The sequence below is a fragment of the Mycteria americana genome, chromosome 18 (assembly GCF_035582795.1).
Source record: "Mycteria americana isolate JAX WOST 10 ecotype Jacksonville Zoo and Gardens chromosome 18, USCA_MyAme_1.0, whole genome shotgun sequence".
Lineage (NCBI taxonomy): Eukaryota > Metazoa > Chordata > Aves > Ciconiiformes > Ciconiidae > Mycteria > Mycteria americana.
Window position 1 is genome coordinate 8,694,576 of NC_134382.1, and position 26,512 is coordinate 8,721,087.

Here is a 26,512-nt window from a genome sequence, read left to right on the forward strand (position 1 = left end):
CTCCACCAAGCCTGAGTAAGATGTGCCCAGATTTGCCCAGACTTGTAGAACAACTCGTGCATCGGCATCTTTGCACATAAGGACCGCAGTCCCACTCGGTGTCAGACTTGCTCTGTTTGTGTACGTGTGGTCCTGTTCCAGGAGAGAAAAGAGCAGAATGAAGAATCTTAAAGGGCTGGTTCACGGTGGCAGGTTTCGGTACTGCTAGAATGGGAAATGAGCACACCTCTCCCGGTCCGTGCCAAAGCCCTAGGTTTCCTGCACCGTGCCCTCCTTGCTTGCCCTTGCAGGCAACAGGCGAGAGAGGCCCACGCTCCTGCACCCAGCATTTGGTTTTAGCAGTAAAATATTTATCTTCTTTTTAAATCAGTTTTGGACCTTAGAGCTTCCCTGTGTTCCCAGTGAGTGGGAGACAAGCGGGCTAAAATCTGGGACAGCGTCCTGTGATGTCCCATAACCTGGGGGAAATTCAAGGCTGGGCGCAGCTTCTTCCCACACCGTCCAAGCCACGCTTGTTCCTCCTCCTCCTCCTCCTCCTCTCTGAAACCCCTGCCCATAAGCGGGGGACCTGCTCCTCCTAGCAGGCCTCCAGCCTCTGGCCCCAGCAGCATCACTCGGTTCAAAGGGTTGGAAAAACCACTCGGATGCAAAACATGCAAAAAACTATTTTACTGACAAACAGCAAAGGACGGGCTTAGTTTCAGGAGCTGAACTGGTTATCTATTATACAAACATATTACTGAAAGGGAAGGAATGGCTGAAATACACTCGCTCATTGACCCAAATAAAATCACAGTGTGCTTTTTCTATTGCCTCCCCCACCCCCAAGCTCTCTGCGGCCTTCAGCTGCTCCCCTTCGCTTCAGCACAGCATTGTCACCGCTCCCAGCACGGCCGCCGGAGAACACAAACTGTAGGTGACATTTGCCTGTGCAAGTGTATTTAATAAAAAAATTAGCCATTATTGCTTTGCAACCACAGTAGAGATTATTCTATGGTTAGACTCCGAGCAGAGTATAATCTCTCTCTCTGTTAGTATCAACGTGCGTTGCACCTCTTCCTGCCCGATGCATGCAAAATTGGTTTGAGCGCAGAAAAAAGAAAAGAAGGATTACAGGCGGGGAAAACAGCACTCCCCGTTTTGTTCTTGTGTTCTCACTGCAGAGCACTATTGAAAAAAATCTTCCTAAACTGCGTGCTCTGTCCTGCAAGGGTTTCCACTGCCTTAGTCGCTGCGAGCCGAGGTGCTTGGCACCTCGCAGGATTGAGCCATCCTGGCGTCACCCCTCCCTGGAAATCCCAGGGCTCAGCTCGAAGAGGGGACTACAGCTAGCAACCCCTTTGGAAAAGAAATGAGTGCAAATGAAGGGGAGGTACTAAAGAAGAGGAGTAGGCTTCATGCAGCGAGCGCAGGGTGACACACGGAGACAGAAACACACGGACACGCGCACACAAAACTGGAACGGCATCCTGAGAGCCGAGCCAGGATGCAGCAAACCGGCAGAGCTCCTCCTTCCTCCTGCCCACATCCTCCTCCTCCTTTGCTTCCTTCTCTGTTGCCCCAACAGCCCACATGCGTGGAGGTTGCAGGCCTGGCGTTTTTATTATTTCTTTTTTCCTTCAGTACGTTCGCTCGCTTCTTCGTGATTTCCTGGGCACCACAGTGAGCTGGGCTGGCCTAAGAGGACATCGCCTCTTCACTCCCTCCTAAGGCAGAACCAGCAGTCCTGTGTCCCTGCCCAACAGACCATGCCCTGTCTGTCCCCTACTCTACACCCCTTGCCTGCCGCTGAAACATTTATCTGTTCCACCGGTGTGCCCAGGTTGCAAAGCATTTGATCCAAATGTCTTTCTATTTGTACCATATGCTCTCGTAATAGAAGTACTTCGATTCTTTTACGTCCAGAGGTGCTCTGGGAGCTTCTGTTGGCTATGTCTACCTTCAAAGCCCCCTGCGTGCAGAAGAGGCCTTCGTTACCTCCGTGTTCACCCACACACGCGCTCTTCGTCAGTGCCACGCTGAATGTTAAATTCCCGCTGTGAAGCTGTCTCGAAGTGAAATCTGAAATGAGACCGAGGCGCCCCGTGTCATTCACCGCCTGCAAGCCTCGAGCCTTCATACAAGGGAAGGTGAAGCGTGAACGTTGCCCTCCCTTTTCCAAGGGAGCCAGTACACGTGAAATGTTGCCTTCACACTGTGCTTTCTCCCGAGCTGGGGAATGACCTTGGATCAGGACTTCCCTCGCTGGCTCCCCCAGGGCTTTCTCCTGCCTGGGCTCGCCTAGACCGTCTCCAAGGTAAGCAAAGGCTATTGATGTTTGTGTTTGCGCTGCCTGCTGCCGTCTTGAAGTACCAGCTCTTGGTCTCTTGCAAAGCCAGTGGGCTTCAGCTCACCTGATACCATTTGCATGGCTTTTTTTTTTTTTTTTTTTCCCTTCACAGAATGGTTGAGGTTGGAAGGGGCCTCTGGAGTTCATCTGGTCCAACCCCCTTGCTCAAGCAGGGCCACCTAGAGCAGGCTGCCCAAGACCATGTCCAGTTGGCTTTTGACTGTCTCCAAGGATGGAGACTCCACAACTTCTCTGGCCAACCTGTCCCAGTGCTCGGTCACCCTCACAGTAAAAAAAAAAAAAAAAAAGTGTTTCCTGATGTTCAAGCGGAACCTCCCGTGTTTCAGTTTGTGCCCATTGCCTCTGGTCCTGTCACTGGGCACCACTGAAAAGAGCCGGGCTCTGCCTTCTTTGCACCCTTCCTTCAGAAATTTATATACATTGATCCCCCTGAGCTTTCTCTTCTCTCGGCTGCATAGTCCCAGCTCTCTCAGCCCTTCCTCGTAGGAGAGGTGCTCCAGTCCCTTAATCGTCTTAGCGGCTCTTTTTAGTATCCCTTTTGACCAGGGATTCCCTTCTCCCAGCTGAGTGCAACTGGAAAATGAGGTAGAGAGTAGCAGTGAGTAACTAAAACCACCCCACCGTGCTGCGAATGCCCGGGACGTGCGTTGTGGGCTCGCTTCTGGTCTTTTACCGTTTATTGATAGGTGCTGCCAGATACTTCAGCCAGGATGGGCCAACTGATGCCTCCCTGGCCAGCTCAAGGGCTAGCTGAGCAGTAAGAGGGCACAGTGGACGGATGGCTGGTATCGCAGGAGACGCCTTCCCAAACTGTTCCTCCAAGGGGAAGGGTCCTTCTCCTTGCATCGGAGCAGCCGGCCAAAGAAGGCATGCCTAGTACCTGGTCTGCTCTGGGCTACGCCTGAAATCCCACGTGTGGTGGCTTTGGGCTCTTCCTTTCCTCTCATTCCTGAAGCAACGTGCGGCTCTGCTAGCCCCTCCCGGCACAGCTCTTCTTACACCTACGGTGAATTTGGCCTCCTGTCGCTTCTGCCCTGCCCGCAGCCACCCCGCAGTGAGCCACTGAACGTGGCGGAACGACAGATGCCAGAGAGGAAGCAAAGCGGAGGAGAAACCCAGCTTGAGAGGCCTGCTCTTTAACGTATGGCTCACTTGAGAAGAAAGAAGGTGGTTAGAATGGAAAGAAGGTTGGCGTAGAACGGGTTTAGCTTTACGCTACCTTCAGGGATCTCACTCGGGGGCAAGGGGTTTATTCAGCAGTGCTGGTAAGTGGCTGCTTGAATTGAGAAGGAGCTACTTGTTGATACAATGGATTTCACAAGCCTCTTGCTTTTCACCGCCTGCCTTTCCACCCCTCTCCTTTGCAACGGGTCCCAACCACCAGCACGCACCCAACCGGCGTGCAGGCAGCCAAACCCGGGCTCCTCACGCCAAAAATGCGGGAGAATGTTTCCAGTGCCGATCCCAGCTCTGGAGACTTAGCACATACAGTCTTAAGCTCTGTCTCTGCTCTAAAAATAGCCCCTCCTGAGGCGGCACAGAATTCCCCCCACTACCCAATTCTGCAGAAGCCTCCCTCAAAGCATCTGGCGGGTGAGCGCTAAGACATGGCGCACGCTTCCCACTCCTTCGTCCCTACAGAGCTGCCGTCGCGGACGCAGCTGCCGTCACAAAGCTTTGCAACCCCATGTCTTCTCTTCCCCAGGTTCTGACCGGTATCTTGCCTAGCCCTGACCTTGTTGTGTCAGCTCCCTGATGCCAAAGTCATTTTCTCCCAGCTGAACCCTTTCTGTTCGGGGTTTTTCCTGGGTTTGGGTTCTGTTGTTGTGGTGGTTTTGATCTGAGGGTTTTTTTTGTTTGGTTGGGTTTTTTTGTGTGTGAAGACTGGATCAGAGGCAAGAGAACAACAAACAAGTCAACACTAGTACATCTCAGACGATTAAACAAGGAGAAAACACCCCCACAACCAGACAAAAGCAAAACGAACACATGCACGGGAGAAGAAGACAGTGCAACGGCAGACTTCACAGACAACTGAGCTGCGAGCAACAGTAGCAACCTCACTTGGGCAGAGGAACAAGAGACCACAGGGTCAGGCATGGTTGGTGAGGCTCACACCTCGAGCAGAATCGGCTGAGGGGATGGGATAGGGACAAGAGTGCCGATGTCCAGCAGAGAGAGAGCAGGCGCTGCCTGGGGCGATGCAGTGCTGGTGCTGGGGTTCTGCGCTACTCGAAACACGGCGGGCTCCTTTACCTTCTGCTTCTCTCTGGGGGCTTGTCATCTCGTTCCCCAAAGAGGAGACAGGGCAGACACTTGGCTGTTGGCAACGACAGTCGTCTTGCGCGTACCACCACGGGTTAAATGGCACATGGGCCTGGGCTGCTCCTGTGCAGGGACTTCTCATCACGGCAGCCTCACTTGGTGGGTAAGGTTATCCTGACTTGGTGGGTAGGGTTATCCTCACTTGGTGGGTAGGGTTATCCTCACTTGGTGGGTAGGGTTATCCTCACTTGGTGGGTAAGGTTACCTTGACTTGGTGGGTAAGATTACCCTCACTTGGTGGGTAAGGTTACCCTGACTTGGTGGGTAAGGTTACCCTGACTTGGTGGGCAAGGTTATCCTGACTTGGTGGGTAAGATTACCTTGACTTGGTGGGTAAGGTTATCCTGACTTGGTGGGTAAGGTTACCCTGACTTGGTGGGCAAGGTTATCCTGACTTGGTGGGTAAGATTACCTTGACTTGGTGGGTAAGGTTATCCTGACTTGGTGGGTAAGGTTACCCTGACTTGGTGGGCAAGGTTATCCTGACTTGGTGGGTAAGATTACCTTGACTTGGTGGGTAAGGTTACCCTGACTTGGTGGGTAAGATTACCTTGACTTGGTGGGTAAGGTTATCCTGACTTGGTGGGTAAGGTTATCCAGTCCCAGCACCAGGCATATTCTCATCTCTGTTACGTAGGATCAAATCTACAGTAGCTTCCCAGCCTCAGAAGAAAAAAGGCACCTCCCAGCAGGAGCCTGACCTCATGTCTGTGAAGCTGGCTGTTTGAAATCCCCCCGGCACAGAAGATGCACCAGATCTCTCGGGTCAGGAGCAGGACCTGGCCTTACTGCATGGGAAGGAACCTGGCCCTTATTTATTAAGGATGAGAATCAAAGCCCTCGTCAGGTCCCCAGGGTTAATGCCCCTGGTTTCATGTGTGCTGGGACAAACCTTGCTCTGTGAGGCTATTTCTGGCTTCCTTGGATTTAAGACCAGTGAATTACTCCCAGTAAATTTAATTGCACTGAGGGTATTTTTTGTTTTATTTTTTTGACTAAGTGTAAACAAGAGATAGGCTCACAAGGTAATAGCTGCAGACACAGCAGATTAAAAAAAGTCTGTTCTTAAACAATGGGAATATGTGCCATATAGGATTTTTTTTCCCCCCTCCTCCAGAGCCTCATATTCTGCTGAAATTCTGGTGTGGATCAGACTTAATCAGGGTGAGCCATCACTTCACTCTTTCCAGTTGTAAGATTCATATTTAATGATATTTCAACTAAGGTCAGTTGCTAGAGCAGGGCAGAACCAGACTTCCAATTCAGTCTGAGTTTAGGTCACTGCCTTAAGGCTCTCTTGCGAGAGGCTCCAAGCGGAACGATTATTTAAAGTGCTTTTTCCCCCCCCATAACTAGTTCCAGAGCCTCAGTATTTGTCCCTATCACGATGGAATTTTCTCCCCTGCAAAATGTTGTCCCGTCTGAAGACACGTCCGCGACGTGTACCTGTTTTATAATACAGCACCTATTCTTCGCTGCCAGTTAAGCGTGTGCCACCAACACAAGGGCAGCGAGAGCAGCTGCTCGGCCAGGTCGCATCCGGCACGGCGTGGGTAACGCTCAGGTATTTATGAGCAGCTCCTGCCCTTTGAGGATGAGCCCATACGGTCAAACGCACCGAGCTCATACGGCGCGGGAGGCTGCGAAGCGGTGTGCCTTGGGAAGGAGCTGCTGGAGGAAAAGTCATTCTTGAGATACTAACGGGTGGCTGCAGACATTACAACCGTAGGAAGTCCTGAACGACGGACAGTCAAGCAGACAGACATAAGTATAGACCGGGCAATTATTTAGGCCCAGAGAGAAACTGGGGTTCCAAGACAAGAGGCATTAGGGAATAGCAAAGGTAGGAATGGCAGAGAAACAGGTACGGTTGGCTCTTGGCCAGCTTTGGGGCTTGTAAATAACTGAAATGATCCTGGGCATAAGAAATAATGAAAAAATAAACCAAACCCCAAGACACAGAAGCTGAAGCAGGGAGGAAAAGAGCAGGGAGTCATGGTGTCCGCTTCCCTTCACAGACGTTGCAGTCAAGCACTAGGAGGCCACTGACAGAGTCAAGGAATCCATAGAAGAAAACAGCAGTTTCTGATAATATTCATCATCTTTTTGTTCTGGCTATTTTCCCCATTTAAGCACAAGCCCACTCCATACAAAATGATGAATGACGGAGAAATGATTGGGATTCAGGGCTACCACCTTAAATTCTTGGGGCTAGCATCTCCCTCCCTTATTCCTCTCAATAAAAATCCCTCTCTTCCCACTGCAGGCAGGAGGGCCGCTGCGGGCTGCCGCCCGGCCTGTGCGAAAGCAATGCCGTCTGGGCGCATTTGCTTCTCTCCCCCAGCAGAACACGACTGCTACAGGAATCGCGTACCAGCGCGCTGTCTAGGGGCTCTGTCAACTCCTTCAGGCAACTCCGGCTGCAAGCGAAGGAGGTCTCTGGATGCGGACGCTGGTTTACAAAACCAACGCTACCAACCAACGCTACCAAAACGACGTCAAGGTAGCTTGACAGCTACCTTGAAACCCACACCTAAGCTGCGACCAGGGGAAGCAAAGGCAAAACCACATTAGAGCATCCTCGTACTTTGATTGGACCCGTTATTGGGACGTTTGGCTCTGTAGATGAGCTTGGCTTCAGGCCCACGTCTCTCTGTGTTCCTCAAGCCAAGCCCAGCCTGCTGCTGACGTGCTATTTCAGCTCGGAGCAGTAACGCGAGAAGAGAGGCGGCTGTTCAGGTGCAGGAGGAGCGAGACAGTGAGCAGGACCCTCTCACTGCATTGCCAGGGTTCCCGGGCTGGCACTAACCAGGGCCTCAGGCTCACCTCCAAGAAGAGGCACCAGGCAAGGGGTGGGCGGTGGTTATGCGGCAGAGGGGTATGATCCGGGTGCAAGGCAGCTCTAACACCATTCGACTCGATACGCTTCTTCCCGCATATCAGGAGCAACTCCTCTCTAGCATCAGTGAAGAATAACGGCACTGCCATCGGCACGGTGCCGCCGATATAAACGCGGCGTAAACCAGGCAGCGCCAGCCCTGTGGACTGGACCCATACCTTATCGTACTGTTCCCCTGGCACTACAATTTCTTGGATTGCTTAAGGCAGGTTTCAGTGTATAGCAATGCAAACAACAAATCGGTTCTATATTCCCAGGACCTCCTTCCCCCACAGCAGCTCCCCAAAACATGAACCAAAGCAAAAGGGACGCTGTGCCTTCACACCCAGCTGGCAGCAGTCCCCATCCAAACCTGTGACCAGCCAAGCCATTCTAGCAACGGAAGGAACGGAGCAGAGCAAAAACAAGCCAAAGGAGCAAAGAAACGGGGGACTTGAGCTCTTGGATGAGAAACTCTGCATCGTCTTCATGTTGTCCCACCTCCACACCCTTGGCCAACATTCCCCGTAGGGTAGCTGGATGTGCAGGACAGCCGTGAATGCCAGGAAAAGGGGGTTGAAAGTATAATGCAAATCTCTTTTTCTCTTTTTTGTTTGTTTTTGTTTGTCTGCTTTTTACATATATACACAAGTCTGACAATAAAATGTGGAACACAGTGCAATGTCTTGGCTGCGTAGCATCCAGGACTGGCTTAGTTGTGCATCGTGGTGTGCCACAGGGACACACAGGATGGATAAGTAAAATTGTGTCCTCAGCTGGCTTCCAGACAGGAGCAAACTAGTAGCTGTTCCCCTGGAAGAAGAGCAAAGTCCTTTTTAAAACCTCACTGCAGTCTCTGGAGGGGAAGGCATTCCTCAGAGGTGCCGTGGGCTGGGGTGCCCGTTATGGTACAGCTTCTGTTTGATGTGCACCATGTTGCCAGTCGCCTCCTCGTACTGCCTGTGATGACGTTTTCTGAACTCCTTTAAGTTACAAAATTTTGGAATCCAAGACCAGGAATTGTCTGGAAGGCAGAAAGGAGAAGGAAGATGAGATATTACAGGAACGGTGAGACCCACAGAAATCAGGCACTAGTTTGGGCCTTGGCAAGGCCACCCCTGCGGCTTCCCCGCAGACCACGCTTGTTCCCCGGCCAGACGTCGTGCCCTGGCCGTAGCCGCAGCATCGCCCGCTCCTCTCCCAGACTCGCAACAGCCCCGAACGCAGCCAGCGGCTACCCGCCGCTCAGCCGTGACCCTGAGCAGGACGCACCTTGGTCGTGCCCGCCGTAGGAAGGGCTTCCCTCCAGAGAGGCACAGAGGGGCTGCACTGGCCCATCAGGACAGCGAGGGTGGGAGCGAGGAGAGGCGAACGCCAGCTTTCTGCTCTTGGTAGGAACCAACTCCTCGTGATGAGCCCTACCCTCCAGCCCTCCTTGTGCCCTACTCACGCTCCGGATGTCGGGGTAAAGGGGTGGGCAAGGCTCCGCGAGGGCAGGCACCTCGTACTGAGCTCTGCTAGTCTCTGTAGCTAGCGGGGAGCTGCTCTGGGGACCAAGCTGCCAGGGAAACAGCAGCACACAGCTGCCACATACGTCCCGTCCCTGTTCAACCCTGGCTCTTTTCTTCTGTCTTCTGAAATACTGGCCAGTTTCACACAACATCAGCACAAGCCCCTTTCTGCCCCACAGCCGGTGCAGGGGACGGCGTCATTTTTTTTATCCAGGGTTTCAGCTCTCAGCCCGTGAACCTTTCCCTGTAGCAATATTTCAGCTGCCATACAGTTTCATGAGAATTTTGGGTCATTCCACCCAGAAATACACATAGCCCAACCCCATAAGGGAGAATCCGACAGTCCCAGAGAACGACAGATTGTATAAAGTTGAGCTATTGCAATGAGGTGGTACGTGCCTGCTCTGACCAGCACTGCAGCTACCGTGAAGCGCTGTCTGATGTCTGAGTTTCTATAGAATATTTTCTATTTTAAGAAATCTCTTCCATCAGGAAGGAGCTATAGGTTATTCTAATAGACCAAAATTTAAGCTGATCAGGCCACAATGTGACATTGAGTCATTGCTAAGTGGTACTCATGTATTTCAGGGAGGGCTCTACATTCTGTACCAGTACGGTATTTTGTATTTCCCCTACCCCTAGCTCTCACCATCACAGGCACCATTTCTTTCTTTAGAAGGAAATTTTAGCTTGGGTACTCGTTCAACAGAGAAATAGGTATCCTTTCTGCTTATTGCCTTTAAAAGGACTAGATTCGCATGGTTGATTTGAATGAATAGGCAATACCTGAAAGCTCAACGTTCATTATTTTACTCCGAACTCCCCAGTGATTTTTCAGCCTGAAATGCACTCAGCATGGCACACAAGCGCCCTGCCTTCTCTTCGGACAGAGCAGTTCGAGGCATGTAAAAACCTTTACTGGAAAGAGACATCGTGTCCCGTGGCGCAGCGTACACTGGAAACCTCAGCTACGGATTAGATGAGAAGGGCTTCCAGGGTCTCTTCTACCACACACTTGATTGCGAGGACACGGGGTTGTTCGCAGAGCCGGGAACAGTGCAAAGCACACAGCTGTGGAACAACCAACCTGCTGTAAGAGCAGACCGGTCGCACCACTGACGGCACCAAGAGCCAACGTCTCAGGCCAGAAGGGCTGTCGGCCTCCTGCACCGTGAAAGGGGCACTGCCAATGGGGTTGCTAAGGGAAGAAAAAAGCTGGGTGCAAAGTAACGCTGCATTCATTTTCGGAAAAGATGTATCTGCACGGTATATTGCACCGTTGGCCAACCCTTTCTTAAAGCCTAAGAATATGCATACACAGGGAGAAAAAAAAAAAAAAAGGAAAGAAAAAAGATCGTTCGGCTTAAATACGAAATTAATTACTAGCGTTACCCTTAATTACTAAAAATAAAAATCTATGCAGTATCCGTTCACAAGAAGGTAGGCTGGATGGCGATACCATGGCTGTAGCTCACCGCTCCGTAAGGAAAGGCAACAGCTCTGCAGAACAATATCGCTGTGCTCGCTACGGCATCTCACCCCCGGAGAGCTCCTGCCAGCCCTGCTGACTTCATGAGCCCCGATGAGCTCACAGCCACGGGTGGTCCGGCCAAAACCAGGTGTCACGGCCACAAGATTGGCTGGGTACCTGAGATCTCTCTGGAAACGCTGACAATTAGCCTTCTGCTTGGGAAACGGCAGCCACACAGCCTCAAGAGAGCCCCGATTCAGAAACTGCTCAAGCAGGCTGCTGGGGATTTGGGAAGAGTAATGAGAAATTAATATAACGTTGATCTGAGTTTCTAGAAAGAGAGAGTCCACTTCCCTAATTAGAATTTCTCACGGGTTTACAGATGAATCTTTCTCTTGCTCACTCTCCTTTTCCTCTGAGTTGTGATTTAACAGAAACCATCCGTCAGAGAGAGAGAGGCTGAGATTCGTAGGTACGCGTATGGGTACCTACATAGCTGTAGGTACATTAAGGTACATTCCAATTACGGAATTTCAAACCATTCACTATTTTAATAGTTTTTTCTGTCTTTTTTCTCTCCAACAATTAAAGTTCATGGGATGTCCATGCTGAGAGAGCGAAGAGGGGCAGAGAGGGCCTCTGGAGGATGTTAGTTCCGGATGCTAAGCTAACCGGTCCAAAGGCTAACTAGTATGGCTAACGCTTCCCCCCGTGGGGCTGATGGCACTACCGAAAAAACCTGACACATCTGGAACAGCAATGAGGATGGGGAAACCTCCCTGACACAAGACAGAAATGTCTGTCATTGTCATCACATTGTCACAAGTTTATACAAACAAGAGGCTGCACTCCATAAGCATGTGCCTGGCTGCAAATTATATGCACAGAAAAATCCAGATTTCAGGGAAGTTTTGTCTGGCCTGAAAAATATTCTGCCCACATGTGCAGACATACAACCGCCATCTGCCAGCCTGCCTACGGGTAAACATGTTGCTTTCCATCAAACCCCCCTTTGCACCAACACATACGTTACGCTTTCCAAAGCAGAGCCCTCGAGGCTCGGCTCCTCGGCTGGCTACTGCCACAGAAACGCTCCTGCCTGTATAAAGGGGGCTGGGATACGGCTGGGCAGCCCCGTGCCAGACCCACATGGACCAAACGCTGCGAGGCTGTTGACCTCCTCCCTCTCCACCAGCCTCAGAGGACAGGGCACGGGGTTGAGGAAGGAGAAGGGAGCCCAGGAGGCTGCACTTACCATAGCGTCGGCTAGTTCTCCAGGCTCGCACTGCATAATGGAGAACCCCATCCATCCACACCAGAAACCAGCTTATACAAAAGCCCAGCAAAAGTCCCAGCATCAGATCAATCTCTTGCTTGGTTACATTGTCAGTCACAAAGTAATTCTCCGAGGAGTCCACCACTGACTGATCCCCATCATATGGAATAACATAATGGACATGATGCCTGTTGCAGGGAACAGAAACAGGGAAAAGCATCAGTGGAGAAGAGCAGAGTACGTTTTTCCATCCAGCGCCTGCTCTCGTGGCCAGGGGCTGGTTTAACACCATTCCTTCCAGTTTCCACCAACATCCCTGGGAGCAGAAGTGCTGTCTTGGCTTTTTGTGCTTACGTCAGCAGAGGCACTGGCAGAGAGCGAGGCAGAAAAGTACAGAAACCTGAACCCATGCCTGGAACTCATGTCGCGTTCCTGCCACAGGCTCTGTGCCCAAGTTCATCATCTGTAAAACGGAAGATAATATTAAGGACAGCACGAGGTTGGAGTGGTCACCCCCCAGAGACGTAAAGGGCGCTACCGCGTCCGTGTTCGCAGGCAGAGGTCAGTGACGCTTGGCCCCTGCGAGTACGCAGAGTCTGAGAGTGCAGCCCTGCAAGTGCAATCCTAACATGCGGCTCACGGGGGTTAGAGAAGCCCTCTGCTGTGCCGTCCTGCCAGGGCTAGCAGCTTCGCGGCGCTTCTCCAGAGGTGTGCTGGTTTGCTTAAGTGTCCCATCCCTCTCAGAGTACAATGAGAATCCTATCTTTCACGTATTAAAGCAGAGCATGTTTACAGCCATGGAGGAAGTACTTGAAAGCATGCCTTGAATTCCTCCTCAGACAGCAGATGGCAGAGACCCTGCAACGTATCACTCCTGGAGAAGTCACGCAAGCTCTAAGACTGTCTCAGGTTCTCTCAGTGGGGTGGTTTGGGATGCGGGGTCTCCCTCACCTTCCTCAAGGAACAATTACTGCCTGTAGCGGGTAGCAAGAACTCTCTCTCAGCACAGGAGCCGCCAGCAAGCCTCCCCTTCGTGCCCCGAATGCCGCCTGGGGCAAACGGCAGCTGAACCTCACAGCTCCCTCCCGCAGGGCTCCGGCTCCTGACCCTGCTGGGTGCGGGATCTGCCAGCACCCGGCCTCCCATCCCGTCCCACCATTCATCCCTTGCCGGGGACACGGCCTGACCTTGCGTTGTAGCCAGTCTCCAAAACAAGCCATCAGCTGAGTGCTGGCCCCAAAGAGCACAGCGGATGCCCTGCCCGCCAACAGGCGCGGCGGCACGCAGCAGGGAGGGCTGGTGTGCCACTGGCTGCCGGTCTCCTCAGAGGGACAGCATGGACTCCGGAGCTTTCAGAGCCTTACGTCTCTGTCTCCAGGGGTTCTGGAGAGGCTGGCCCCGTGCCTTACGCCAGAAGAGTGACTGGGTTCATTTGTGCAATGAGGTGATGGGGACCAAGCTTGGGATGATGCTGGACTGCTTGAAAGACCCCGGTTAACTTGGGAAAAGCAGGAAAATGGCAGGGATGGAGTGAGGGAGTTGTAGGGTAGAAAAAAATAAGGCAGGTCTGTGGGGGCTGAATGGGAGGGGCCCAGCTGTGACAGGGGAGCTGAGCCTGCGGGGCAGGAGGAGCCCCGGTGCCAGGGGATGCAGGATGCAAAGCAAAACTGGAAGCAAGCTGCTCTGGAGCCTCTGCGTCTGTTTTAAGCGGCTCTTAACCTTCCCCGAGAGCAGCCAGGAGCCATGAGGCTGCCCAGGCTCTGGGCTTAGCCGCCCTGCCTCCTCCCGCTGCCTGACTGCCAGGCAGGCACTGCTCGGGCAGGCGCCGTCACTGCTGCCGGGGAGCCCGGATCGGCCGGGCAGCCGTGGCGCGGCGCTCAGCAGCCCCACGCGCCTGCCGGGACTGCTAAGGTCGCGTGCGTCAGACCACCACGACGGCCCCGGCACTGCAGCACAGACGCATCGCCAGGGCGCCCAGCTCAAGGCCAGGGCACGGTCGCGTGGGGTCTCTCCAGCATTGCCCGCCGTCACCCCCGCCAGCACCACCTACGCTCACGTCCCTCCCGCATCCACGGCCCCAGCCCTGCTCCCACATGCAGGAGAGGAGGCAATCGCTGGAGGCCTCTGAATATGCATGAGGTGCAGGTTGCTCAATAATCATGCCTGAGAAATGTCCAAATATTTACACAAACAAACCTCCACTCAAAGGAACCTACTGAAAACAGCCCTAATCTCAGCAACGACTTAATGGAGGCCACCTGCACCAGCGGCACCAGCTCCCGGCAGATCAAGGCACGTAGGGCTGGTGCACAACCTGGTGCCATGGCACGGGGGGGTGGAAAAGGCTGTGCGGATGGGAAGCCCATCGAGCCATGCTCCTGCTGTCTCGGACTGCTCCCCGTTTGCGTCAGCAAAGGCCCCAGTACGAGGGACCGGACTGGGGCAGTAGCGGCAAGGAGATGCACCCAGGCCAGCTCCGATGGCAGCTCCAAGTGTCCTCAGAGGCTAAGGGCAGGCCCTGCTCGTGCCTTCTCTTGCTGGCTGGTTTGTAACCAGAGACTTCTTCTTCCCCTCATTTGGCTAGGGAAAATCTAGGGGGTAGAGGGGGTGTTGAGGGAGGGCTCCCAAAAAGGGAGCTCTTATGCATGAATGGGAGGGCTCCCATTGATTTCATGAACACAGCCAAGCAGCTTTGCAGAAGGGGAGAAGGCAAGCCTCACGCCATGTGCCATGCTTCCCCAGGCACTGCCAGGGATACCTGGCAGGTCCTTAACTTACTCCCTTTTGCTTCTTGCAGTACAAAAATAGCCTAAGGGCTGAGCCCACAAGCACCTCCAGAAAGCTAGACTCCTTGAATGATCAAGAACTTGAGTGCCTCAGCAGGAGCTGGTATGTATCTCCTCTGCATCACAGAATCACAGAATCACAGCATCGTATAGGTTGGAAAAGCCCTTTAAGATCATCGAGTCCAACCGTAAACCTAACACTGCCAAGCCCACCACTGCACCATGTCCCTAAACACCTCATCCAAACGGCTTTTAGATACCTCCAGGGATGGGGACTCAACCACTTCTCTGGGCAGCCTGTTCCAATGCTTGACAACCCTTTCCGTGAAGTAAAATTTCCTAATGTCCAGTCTAAACCTCCCCTGGTGCAACTTGAGGCCATTTCCTCTCGTCCTATCACTTGTGACCTGGGAGAAGAGACCGACCCCACCTCTCGACAGCCTCCTTTCAGGCAGTTGTAGAGAGCGATGAGGTCTCCCCTCAGCCTCCTTTTCTCCAGGCTGAACAACCCCAGCTCCCTCAGCCGCTCCCCATCAGCCTTGTGCTCCAGACCCTTCCCCAGCTCCGTTGCCCTTCTCTGGACCCACATCGTTGTGTCACAACCCACAGGGCTATCTAAAGCCTCCCCATGCAGAGCATCACGAACACGCAGCCATCTCTGGGGTTGAGAGAAGCAAAACTTCCCAGACACATCAAGGACAGACCCATTCCTAGGAAGTGAGCGTAGACCTCTCTCCACACGTGAGGTGGTTTTCACGGAGGGTCTCAGCCCTGTACCAGAAGAGAGTCCTGCAGCACGCTCCTCCCACTGCCAAACCTCCCCAGTACTGGGAGCAGGGCTGTGCCTGTATCACTGGCACACGTGCACACACACACACACACACGTGCAGCACGGCCAGCGCTGCAGTAACGTGGGACACGGCACGCTCCTCACGTGCTTCACAAGAAGTTTCTTCCTACCACACAATCTGCCTTCTTCCCAGCTCTTGTCCTCTGCTTGCAGGGCACTGAGGGAAGGGACACAGTCACCTCCTCCCTGCCTCGTCCCTCTCCTCAGCGCAGGCTGACTCTGCACACTGCAGTGGGATCTCCTCCAGCTCTCCTGGCTCCTTTGGTCACCACTGGGCTGCATGGCACCTTGGGGACAGCAGTAAGGGCCTGACACTCCTTTTGTGTTCGCAGCTCCCTCTCCACGTGCAGGGGACTGTCCCCAAAGCCCGGTGATTTCAGAGTCCAGACTCAGAGGTGAAGTCCCTGTTTCTGCCCTGTAGCTTCCATAAAAACACAGAATCACAGAGTGGTTGAGGTTGGAGAGGACCTCGGAGGTCATCTGGTCCACCTCCCTGCTCAAGCAGGGCCACCCAGAGCCGGTTGCCCAGGACCATGTTCAGATGGCATTTAAATATTGCCAAGGAGGGAGACCACAACCTCTCTCAGCAACCTGTCCCAGTGCTCAGTCACCCTCACAGTGGTGATGAAGTTCAAGCGGAACCTCCCGTGTTTCAGTTTGTGCCCATCGCCTGTGGTCCTGTCACTGGGGACCACTGAAAAGAGCCTGGCTCTGCCTTCTTTACACCCTCCCTTCATGGATTTATAGACATTGACAAGATGCCCCCTGAGCCTTCTCTTCTCCAGGCTCCACAGCACAGCGCGTCTAGGTCTGCAGGTCATTTAGCTCTAGAGGCTGGAGTGGGGCAGACAGAAAGACAACGTGACCAGCTCTGGTGTGCAACTGAAGTTGGCAACAACTATTTCCAACACAACCGCTCTAAAGTGACTGCACCGACATCTCGGCGTTCCCGTGAGCCGCACGGCACAGCTCAGCCAGACGACGGAGGGAGGAAGCTCCAGGAAAGGACGGCTGGTTCACCCTTTCTCGCTGTTCATGTCTGGGCTGGGCACACAAAGTGACCATTGGCTTCCGGCATTCCGTAAGGAGGGATCCAGTCCTTGCAGCGTCCCTGTGCCAGCCCTTTGCCCGTACAGCCTGAAGCGCTGCGGGACAGTCATGGCCAGGGCAGAAAGGAGTCAGTCCTGTTGTATGGTGAGCCACCAAGAAGTCCAAAGGCGATTCATGGGAGGCAAAATCCAACAGAGAGCAAAAACTTTGACCTATCTGCATTTGGCAACCTAATTTTCCAAGTATCAGAAATCAAAGTTGGATCCCAGGTGCAAATTTCCTTAAAAGAAAAGCCTCTGTCACTGAAGCACCCAGGAAAGCAGCCGAGGCCCTGCACTGCTACCTCCCAGGCAGCTGGTGGGAACCCTGCGTTACCGGAGCGGTTCTGTGCAGTGGAGATGCCGGTGCTAGGTTTCCACTCCGCAGAGTTTTCTGGAAAGGGTTTAGCAAGGCTCAGGGAAAATTAATTTCTCCTGCTAGTGCAACAGTTGGGAGATCTGGGCTGCAGGGATTTTTATGCTTCGTTTTGGCTTACCAGGATTGAGCGGTGCCACTGAGATGGGGAGGAGAACAGGGACAGACCCCCAGGAGTTTTCTGTTGCAGCTCAAGTCCTCCGGGACGTTACAGGAGCGATTCAGAGACACGGGCACATCAGCCCAGCATGTTGTTAATAATGCGCAAAGGTCCAGGGTCCCCACCACGTATCAAGGGAATTGGAAACCGGAACGTGGCCCGGACGGCTCTGGGGGCTGGATCCGGTGAGGGAACAACCACCTCTAAGCTGAGCATAACGTGGGTGCAGCAAACCACCACCAGCTCCACGCCAGCGCACGTCCAGACAGTGCTGAAGACCAGGTTCTGGCAGGGCAGCTCCTCAGAGCAAATGCTTTTGGCCAGACCTTGTTTTCAGCCATGTGGCCATCCAGGGGCTGACACGACCCTCCAGCCAGCGCCTGTTTCACCAGCCAAAGACCTTTGAGAAGAGATGAAAAGCTCCTTCAGCCTTGCAGCACCTTAGCCAGCAGTCAGACGACTGACGCAGGTGTGAGGACTCCGGGGTTCACAGCTGCGAGAGAGCTGGCACAAAGTACACGTGGTCCTCAAAAGGTAAACCCGCCTCCTGACCATGTTTCTTTACAAGAAAAAGATGTACCAACTAACCCGAGGGCCAGTTCCTGGGCACTTCGAGCTGGTATCAATTGTCACAACAGATCCAGGCCAAATTACTCCTACGGGGTTAATGAGGTGCCACCTCCCTTCATGCGCCATCCACACCTAACAGCCGTGCCCACCCTCGGTGTGGTGGGGCTTCCGCGGGAAGCAGATGTAATTGTAGGAAAAGAAACGTAACCACATTCAGGCCAGAAACACCCTCAAAAGCCTGAGGTCTGGAGATCGCCAGCAGCCGCTCTCCCGAAGCAAGGGAGAGGCTGGATTTGCTGATGCGTCCCCGCTAGCAGCACCTGGCTCAGGTGAGGAACTGAAGCCGCTGGACAAAGGGAGCACGGTGTTTGCGTCTGTGCGCGTGTGCTTGAGCTGGAGCATCCCCGTCCCCTTTCCCAGTCTTTGTGACAAAGGGGGAAGACCTCTCCTCCCTCCTAGAGCAAGCAGTGCAGCGGGCCGGAGCAGAGCCTTGGCCAGCACGGCTGGGAAGTTTCACCACGGAGCTGCCCAAAGCGCTATTGTCCCTTCCAGTGACCTTGCGCGTGTGCTGGCTGCTGCAGCCAACGCACAGCACGGGAGCCTTTAAAAAAACGCCACCGATCCGTCGTTTTAAATGCAAAGAGCCCGTCGCTGCCTCTACACTTTCCACTCCCCCCCTCCGCTGGGGCTGCCGCACGCCGATGCTCTGGCTCAGCCTGGCTCCCTCCCGGGCAGGTGACGGTCTCCGTCGGCAGCAGACGCGTCACATCTCCCGGGCTCACGCCGCAGCTGTCACAACCCGGCTGGACTTTCCCGTTCCCCATCTCCAGCCGCAGCAGGATTTGGGAGAACGTGGCTTATCCCGCCTTGCCGGCCAGCCCCCAGGCACAGCCACCGCGGCGTGCCCTGCACAGGGGCTGCAAGCGGAGCCAGGGGCGGGCAAGCAGCCTCCCTGTTCCGCATCCCTGTCTGACCTTGCAGCCTCTCCCCAAACGTGCCAAACAGCCCAGCGCCTCTCGGAGCCACTGCCAGCAAAGCCAGGCTGCAGACCAGCGTGGATGGCACCGCTGCAGCGGTGACAACGTCTCCCTGGGACCCTTCGCACTGTGGCGGCTGCCAGAAGCCCAAGAAAGGCCTGGTGGGCTCCAGCACCCGGCAGCGAGCGCTCCCAGCCTCCCGGCACATCCACAGAGGATCTGGGGACAGAGAGGTTTAATGACTTTGCCAGAGTGGCTGGGAAAGGAGGAAACAGAGCAAAACTGTGCTCTGTGCGTACCTCCCGACAGCAGCGCTGCTAGCCCGGGACAAGCCCCGGCCCGTCCCTCCTCTGCGTGCGGAGGGCGGCATTTGGCCCCCCGCGGACAGAGCCCGGCGAGCAGCATTACTCCAACCCACGCTGCCACAAGGCAACGCTGCTCCAGCACCACCGGCCATCCTCCCTACTCACCGGTGCCGCCAGTGCTCCCAGCATCAGGGCAGAGCCCCAGCCAGCAGCCACCTCACGCGTTTCCACCCTGTGCCCAGCCCATTGCAGCGCAGGGTCTCCACGCACACCGGTCGCTCCGGAGAGGTCCGGCAGAGCCTTGCCCCGAGACCTTCCCTCCTGGATCAGAGCCTAGTGAGAGCAGGGCTGAAGAATCCCTCAGACAGGGAGAGCTGGCTTGAGGGTTGGCCAGGCCCCCAGCTCTGCTGCAGGGTACTGGGATTCCGGTAAGGCTGACATCCTCGCAAGTCCCTTCTAATCCCGCTCATGGGGAGAGACTTTGCCTGGGAGGGAAAGACTCACCCAAGGTCACTCAGAAGGTCAGTGGCAAGGAGAATACATGCCAGAGCTCCTGAGGTCCCTGTCCTTTCCCAGACAGGGAACCTCCAAGCCCCCCAGGCTGTTTTGATGGGTCCTCGCTCCATGCAGGTGTCATCTGTTCTCTCCACCTCACCCTGCCTCCACGGACGCCCTTTGGTGTTTTTCCTTTGCATGACATCACCCAGCTCCTGATCTGCTGCCAGCTCTCTGCTTCCAGAGAGGACCCTTTACTGGCTGGGACAGAGACATTCGGACTGGGGCGGTGCGAGGCGTCTGCAGTCCTCCGTAGCTCTGCTCTCTCCTGGGAACAGGTACATCCCAAGGAGGTAGGACCCGAGGGGCTGGGCTGCCTGCACGCAAGCAGGCCCCGGCATAGTGATTTGGACAGCCTGAATATCTCCACATGCTGAGGACAGAGAGTGCCAAGCTTCCCCAGGGATCTGCTCCAGCAGGCACATTCCCGCACGGCATCAGCAGGAGCCAGCGGGAGTGTAAATGTGGCTGTCACCCCGTCTTCCTCCAGCAAGAAGGCAGATGTTAAGAAAGGAACGGTCCTTCTCGTACCGGGCATTTCTGTGCGGGCTCAGTGGCAGCACCGGGTGCCAGGGCCAGCCCTGTCTCTCTGCTGACGTTCTCACTCCATGCACCGTCACTACGCCTTCCCAAGCAACTGGGAAGCGTTTGGGAAGCAACTGGGAAGCAACCGGGAGCGTTTTCCCACCGAACAACCGTAGATGCACTTTGACTGGCCTCAGGGGTTCTGGCAGCGTCGCCCTCCCTGGCTCTAGTGCTGCCAGCGGGGCAGCCGAGCGGGAAGGCACCAGCCCGGCCCAGCAGCAAGACCCTGCCGGCACAGACGAGCGCATCTGCTCCCCTCCCAGCCCCCGGGACTCGCCGCCTCGGCTCTCGGAGCAGGCCCGCTCCTATGGCAAAGGCACTGTCCAGCCCAGGCTCACTCAAACTGGAAAGAGGGCGTTAAGTGGACGTTGGCACTTAACAGACCACGGATATGCATCAGCCTTGACCGCCCGCTTCCTTTGCACTGGGCGGGAGAGAAGGGCAGCTCGATGTGCAACCTCCCAGCCCCACGCAGCCAGCCATGGGGTCCGGTCCCCGCAGCCACAGGCCGTCACTGAAACGGTGGCACAGCACAACCTTCCCAAGCACCCTCCCAGTTCTCCCGCGTCCAGCACGAGGCCACAACTCCCTTCCGACATCGCAGGCCTGCAAAGCACCTGCCAGGGCCCGGCGTAGCGAGGTCACGCTTGCCTCCACAAATCGCTACCTTGCTTCTGGCGTAACGTGGCAAGCAACGGCGTCAGCCTCAGATAGCCCCAGCGACCCAGGCCCCACAGGGGTGTGCGCAGCGAGGGCGGAGATCAGCCCCAGCAGCGCCCGTGTCCAGCCGTCGGCAGCGCCTGAAGATGGGGCTGGTTTTCTTCCCCAAACGTCTTGACCCCAGTGACTCTCCCCAGTCACTGCTAACACACCGAGCGCGTAGGAACATGGGGAAAAACCCAAAGTGTAGTCCCCAGCCGCAGGCAACGAGGCCCTCTCTGTGAGGCAGGGGTTGGCAGAGGGCACTTCAGGAAGAAGTGGGCAGGGTGCCATAAGCCAGCGCTCCCTTCCACTTGCCCTGGGACCTCCTTGCTAGGCCCAGTCCCCCATGGAGAGGAGAACAGGCAGACTCCGGCGAAAGACACATCGCTGCCCATGAGGCGAGACCCCAGCCACAGCCTCCATGCACCCTGCTGGCCGTGCACCCTGCTGGCCGTGCACCCAGGCGACTCTACCGAGCCTAGGGCCACCAAAATGTGGGCAGAGCCCGGGGTGGGTACGGCTCACGCCGCTCCCTGCCAGCCTCCCACCAGAGACCAACACTGGAGGGAGACTCGCCGTGTCCCAGCCGCCCTTCCCAGGGGAGCAGAAAGCGTGGACAGAAACAAGTGAGAAGAGGGAGCTGGAAGCACAGCCAGGCCCCCATCCCGCTGCCGAGCGAGTGGAGATCCGGGCTGCAGGTGCCCTAATGACACACATCGCCTCTGGCCCCTCGCCCGCTGTGGTCTGAGCCAGGAGCCACATGCCCAGGGCTGCCTGCCGTCTTCCCAGTCTTCTGGCTGCGAAGGGCACTCTAGCATCAAAGAGCGGCAGGGACAGCCAAGGGTGAAGGCTGGGCTTTGTCCCTGGAGCCTTGCAGGGATGAGGTGGGACACCGAGGCCTGGGAGGGGCAGAGAACGGAGCCCCAGATCCCCTGGCATGCCCGGCTTCAGCTGGCACCGGAGCCACACACGGCGTCAGCCCTCGCTGCCCGCAGCCACCACCAGCAAGGCAAGGGCTCCCAGCCCCTCACGCTGCCGTAAGCTCAGTGCAGATTCCGATTCCCTCCGGAGAGCACATCCTGCTGTGCACCGCACGCCCAAGGCCAGGTACTCGCAGTCCAGCCTGGGGTGCTTAGACATGGTAGACCACTCCTGGGGAAGGAGTCCACTCTGAAACCCTGAGGAAGGCCACAACCAGCATAGGAGAGTGGAAGGGAAACATTTCTGAATGAATTAGTTGGTGTGACTGAGGCTACAACCTAGGCTAGGGCAGGAGGGAAGAACAGGAATCGCAGCAGCTCGGCCTATTGCACACCAATCTTCACTTATTCCAGTTCCTCCTTCCCTTCCATTTCTGCAACATTTACTCATTTTCCCCATTCCTCCCTGCAACACACCGAACTGCAGCCCGTTCCCTCCGACAACGACTCCCTTTGGTTATGGGCAAATTAAGAGTCCTTCATCCATCCCTGGAACCGCCGTTCACAACGTGCTCCAGGATGCACCCTTGCCCGGCGCAAGGCAGAACCGCGCACGGCTCACGCTATGTGCGCTCAAGGCCCGCGCTCGGGGCGCTGGGAGAGCTGGCAGAAAGGACGAGGCACGTTCAGCATCACCTGCCTTTTAAATCAGAGACCCCGAAACGCTGGCGTTGGGGCAGCAGGTCAGAGCTCACAGAGAGCAGGTGAGGACCACAGAGCAAAACTTAGCGTGAGCCCACACGAAGTCCCATAGTACAGGGATGCTTTGGGCAAGCGTCTTCTGTATCAGAGCACGAACACGTTGAAACCAATGCTCACGCAGAGCAAGAGCCCGTGCCCAGGAATGGAGCCTGTATGCTATTTCTGTTGGCAAGAGCCATTGCTTCTACGTACCTAAGGCAACTGGTAAACTTCCGCTTTTTGCCTCCGCTCAGATCCATGCTTGACAATTTGGAAGCTGTTTTGTGCACTTTCTAAGAAATGACCTAACTATGTCTGGGGAGAGTGCCATGGCTAATTTATCTGCCTCAACAGCATCTCTGCAGACATACAGTCAGAGGAGAGAGGAGTGCCCCTGCCACCTTCTCAGACTTGGGCAGAGGGGACACTGCCAAGAACGCCAGTGAGACCTGACATTCCTCAGTCGCTCCAGACGATGCGAAAGTCTATTACCAGCAGCCGCTTTCCACCGCCACTGAACACAGCTGTGACAGGTAAAAAGAAAAATTGGTTGAAGAGGCAGAGGAAAACTCTTAAACTAGTGAAAAACATCAAGAAGACTCCAAAAAAATTACTGAAGAAAAAGCCAATCCCTGCCAGAAAAAGTCAAAGACACTGTGGACGTTTCTCGTTCACAGTCTCCCCAGCTGACCTTACACAGAGGTGCCCGAGGTGCCCAAGGAGCCAGGTATTTAGGGTCTGCGTGATCAGTGATCTGCTTGATCTGCGATCCAGTGATCGCTCAGGGCCTGGCTGCATTTGGCCCTAGAGGTGCTGCTTGTACCTTCTTTGCTGTTCTGCCCCAGGAGTCTGAGGAGGAACCGTGGGGAGAAAGGTAATGATCACCTTCGGGGAATGAAGCAGAGCGGAAGGGCAAAGCAGTTTCCCTTCGTCAAGCTATGCCCATCCCAGTTTCGGCTTAGCTTCCACACCAGGGACACCAGAGGGACGTGACGCCTGGGAGACAGGATGCAGCTGGTTCCAGAGGCAGCTCAAACAGGAGTAAAGCTCGGTCTAAATGTCGGATGTGGCAGGGGAGGGCCGCCCCAGCACCACGTCCTTTAGCTGGCACAGCCTCACGCTGCTTTACTCCCCCCCAGACGAGAAACTCTCCAGCAGGCAGTGAGTGACCAGGCACGGGGGGGAACGAGGCCTCTCGGCGTGCAGGGTAAGGATCACTGAGAGCAGCCCCAGCGAGAAGAGAGAAATTCACCTCCCCAAAGCCCGGTCCCCAGGCTCTAACACAGAGAGCAGCCAAAGCCCCATTACAAGCTGAGCACCTCAGCGATTACCCACGACACGAGAAGTGCTACGTTGGTCGGGAGAATTAAGCACTGCCAAACAGCCATGGAGAGAGGTGGGGATGGGTCCGGTCATAAACTTGTACACAGCAAAGGCGTTACTCTCGGCATAGAATCCACCCCGATGCTCTCGGCTTACTAAATGCTCCACAAAGGCACAGACCAGCTACTTCAGTGTGCTCCGTCCAGCATCATTACAACTCTCAGGAGAAAAGCCACAGAGAATTAAAAGCTGATCAAAGATTACAAAGCCTCAAAGTGACACTGTCCTAGACAGCAACGCTCCTTGCTGGACACAGATCCTCCGCGTTCTCCAAAGCCCATTCCATTGAAGCCACACAACCACCAACTGCAACACCCAAACCACAAACACACTGAGAAACGACACGGCCCGGTGACAACAAAGGCAAAATGACAAGCGTTTAAATGAAAGTTACTCACTTTCCCAGGGCTCGCAGATGCATATACACAAGCATGCACACAAAGAAAAATGGACTTCCAGGCCCACAGAAAACTCTTCTTCCGTAAAAACAAACCCCTACCCCCCCCCCGTGTTCATGCAGGAGCTGCTGAGGAAGGTGAGACACAGCCGGAATGCAAAAATGGTAGCCCAGCCAGCAGCACCCTGCCGCTGGCCACCACCTCGCTGTGCCTTTCCAGTGAGATGAGGTGGGAAGGGGCTGGGGGACAGGTGAGAGGGCTCTTATGCAGGTAACTTACCTTCCACAGTTGCAGTGGCAAACTCGGTCTTCCCCTCTCAGATGTGGCAAGATGTAATTGTGAAATCTGTCCAACAACGCATTCATGTCCATCAAGCAAGCTATTGCCTGTAAGAGCCCATAACCAAGGCATCTGGTCAACTCTGGATGATGGAATAAAACATTGACTCTAGTTTGATTGCCAAAGACTGAAGCAGTCATAAAGAAAATAATCTTCGGTGTTTAATGGGGCACACGCACATGCACACACACGCATACACACAGAGGTGCACCGGCTAAGGGACAGTCCGGGGGGGGGGGGGGGGGGGGGGGAATGGAGGGGAGGGAAATAAGCAAAATCTCTTACCATAACGATAGAGGCGCCCAGGATCATGAAAATCATGGTGTTTGCATTCATGGACATCAATAGGGAATTGCCAGCGGTCGGGTCCGTCCGCCCCCAGCCCGCGGACAGCGAGCGGCGGCCGCGCTATTCCGCAGAGCTCAGCCCGGGGCGCATCGCGCTCGGTGCCCGCACGCTGCGGTGCGGCGGGGGGCGGCGGGGCGGCGGGGTGCCCCCCGCACACACACACGCACTCCCCCGTGCCGGGGATGCCTCGGGCTCCCTCGGCCTGCCCGTTTTATTTTTTTATTTTTCTAGGACAAATGTGACAGGTAAAAAAAAAAAAAAAAAAAAAAAATCGAGAGCTCCCCTTCCCCCGGCCTCTCCCCGGCCTCAGCCGAGGGCGGTGCGCCACGTCTCCGGGAGCGGGCACACACCGCCACAAGCACAGCCCTTCATGCAGCAACTGGAAAGCGAGCCAGCCAAAACCGGGGGGGGGGGGGGGGGGGGGGGAAGAGGCTGGGGGAGGAGGAGGCAGGCTGCAAAAAAAAAAAAAAAAAAAAATCACCCAGTCCGGGGGAGCCTCATTGCATCCTCTTCCCCGACCCTCCCCAAAATCACCCCCCCCCCTCCCGATGGGTGCGGGGGGAAAAAAAAAAAAAATCAAACCCCAAACCCCCCCCTCTTCCCCCCCTCCCCCCCCCCGCAGAAAACCCCCAACCCTCCCGGCTCGGGGCCGCGTGTCCCCGCTGCTCGGCTCCGTGCTGGAAGCCCCCGGCCCAGCCCCTCCCGGGCCCGGGCGGCTCCGCGCGGCGCCGGCTCTGCCCGGGGGAGGGACGCGGGCTGCAGCGGGGAGATGCGCCCGGGCAGAGCCGGCCGCCCCCTCCCCACCCCGGGCATTTACCTACGTGGGGAGGCGCCGCTCCGAGCGCGGCTCATGGCGAGCGGCGGCAGCAGCGGCAGCTCTGCGGCCCTGCCCTTGCGGGGCTTCCCCCCGCCTCGCAGCCGCACGCTTTTCCCGAGCGAAGCCCCGGCAGCGGCGCTCGGCCGCGTTTCGAGTCCCACACGCCATCCCCACCCCGCCCTTCCTCCCGCCCGGCCTCGGCCCCGTCCTCCTCGCGTCCCGCAGGAGATTTTGCTTATTTCCCGCCCTCGGGGCACAGCCGGGACCCCCCCCCCGCCCCGGGCAAGGGGGAAGGGGGCGCGGAGGGGCGGCAGGGGGCCGCGGCCTCGCCCGCCGCCCGGCCGGAGCGGGGGGGGGGGGGGGGCCGGGGGCGCGGGCACCGCCCGCGGCGGGGTGGGACGGGAGCCCCGCGCTCCGCCGCGCCCCCGCGCTTCCCCCGGCGCCTCCCTCCGCCGGCTGCTTCCCGCCCGGGCTCGGGGAGCGACGGCCCCGCGGGGGGGGGAGCGGGGGGTGTCTCCCGGGCCCTGGCCCCGGGCCGGCCTGGGGCCCCCTGGGCCCGAGCGCCCGCTCGCCCCCGTCTCGGGGAGGAGGCCCGGAGGGGCACCCACGGCAGGCAGCGGGTGCCCGGCCCCCCTGTCTCTGAGCGCGCCGGCAGCAGAGCTGGGCGCAGTTCCCACCTCTGCCGAGCGTCCCCCCTGGACTTGGGCCCCCAAGAAAAGCTGGGGTGATGCAGACGCAGGAGAGCCACTCACTTTTGTGACAGAAATAAAAGACAAGCCCATACGACTTTCTCCCGTCGAC

General features: G+C 56.0%; 1 protein-coding gene and 1 long non-coding RNA gene across 7 annotated transcripts; one reads left to right on the plus strand and one right to left on the minus strand.

Moving 5' to 3' along the window:
* The first annotated feature begins 1,878 nt into the window (after positions 1 to 1,878).
* Positions 1,879 to 6,820, plus strand: LOC142418699 (uncharacterized). Its single transcript, XR_012778372.1, has 3 exons — positions 1,879 to 2,296; positions 2,442 to 4,451; positions 5,793 to 6,820. It is a non-coding gene; the product is annotated as an uncharacterized LOC142418699 (long non-coding RNA).
* Positions 6,821 to 7,005: 185 nt separating this feature from the next.
* On the minus strand, positions 7,006 to 26,062 carry TMEM240 (transmembrane protein 240). 6 transcript variants are annotated; one of them, XM_075520890.1, is made up of 6 exons: positions 25,716 to 26,062; positions 24,832 to 25,121; positions 24,487 to 24,593; positions 11,791 to 11,999; positions 7,189 to 8,577; positions 7,011 to 7,146 (listed from the first exon to the last, which is right to left on the minus strand). In XM_075520890.1, exons 2-5 carry the CDS (start codon positions 24,886 to 24,888, stop codon positions 8,429 to 8,431), a joined length of 522 nt encoding a protein of 173 aa, XP_075377005.1. In that variant the 5' UTR covers positions 24,889 to 25,121; positions 25,716 to 26,062; the 3' UTR covers positions 7,011 to 7,146; positions 7,189 to 8,428. The 6 variants fall into 6 exon arrangements, with proteins under 6 accessions (XP_075377001.1, XP_075377005.1, XP_075377006.1 ...); XM_075520891.1 differs by having other exon boundaries at positions 24,832 to 25,096; positions 25,712 to 26,062; XM_075520888.1 differs by having other exon boundaries at positions 25,712 to 26,062.
* Positions 26,063 to 26,512: the final 450 nt, after the last annotated feature.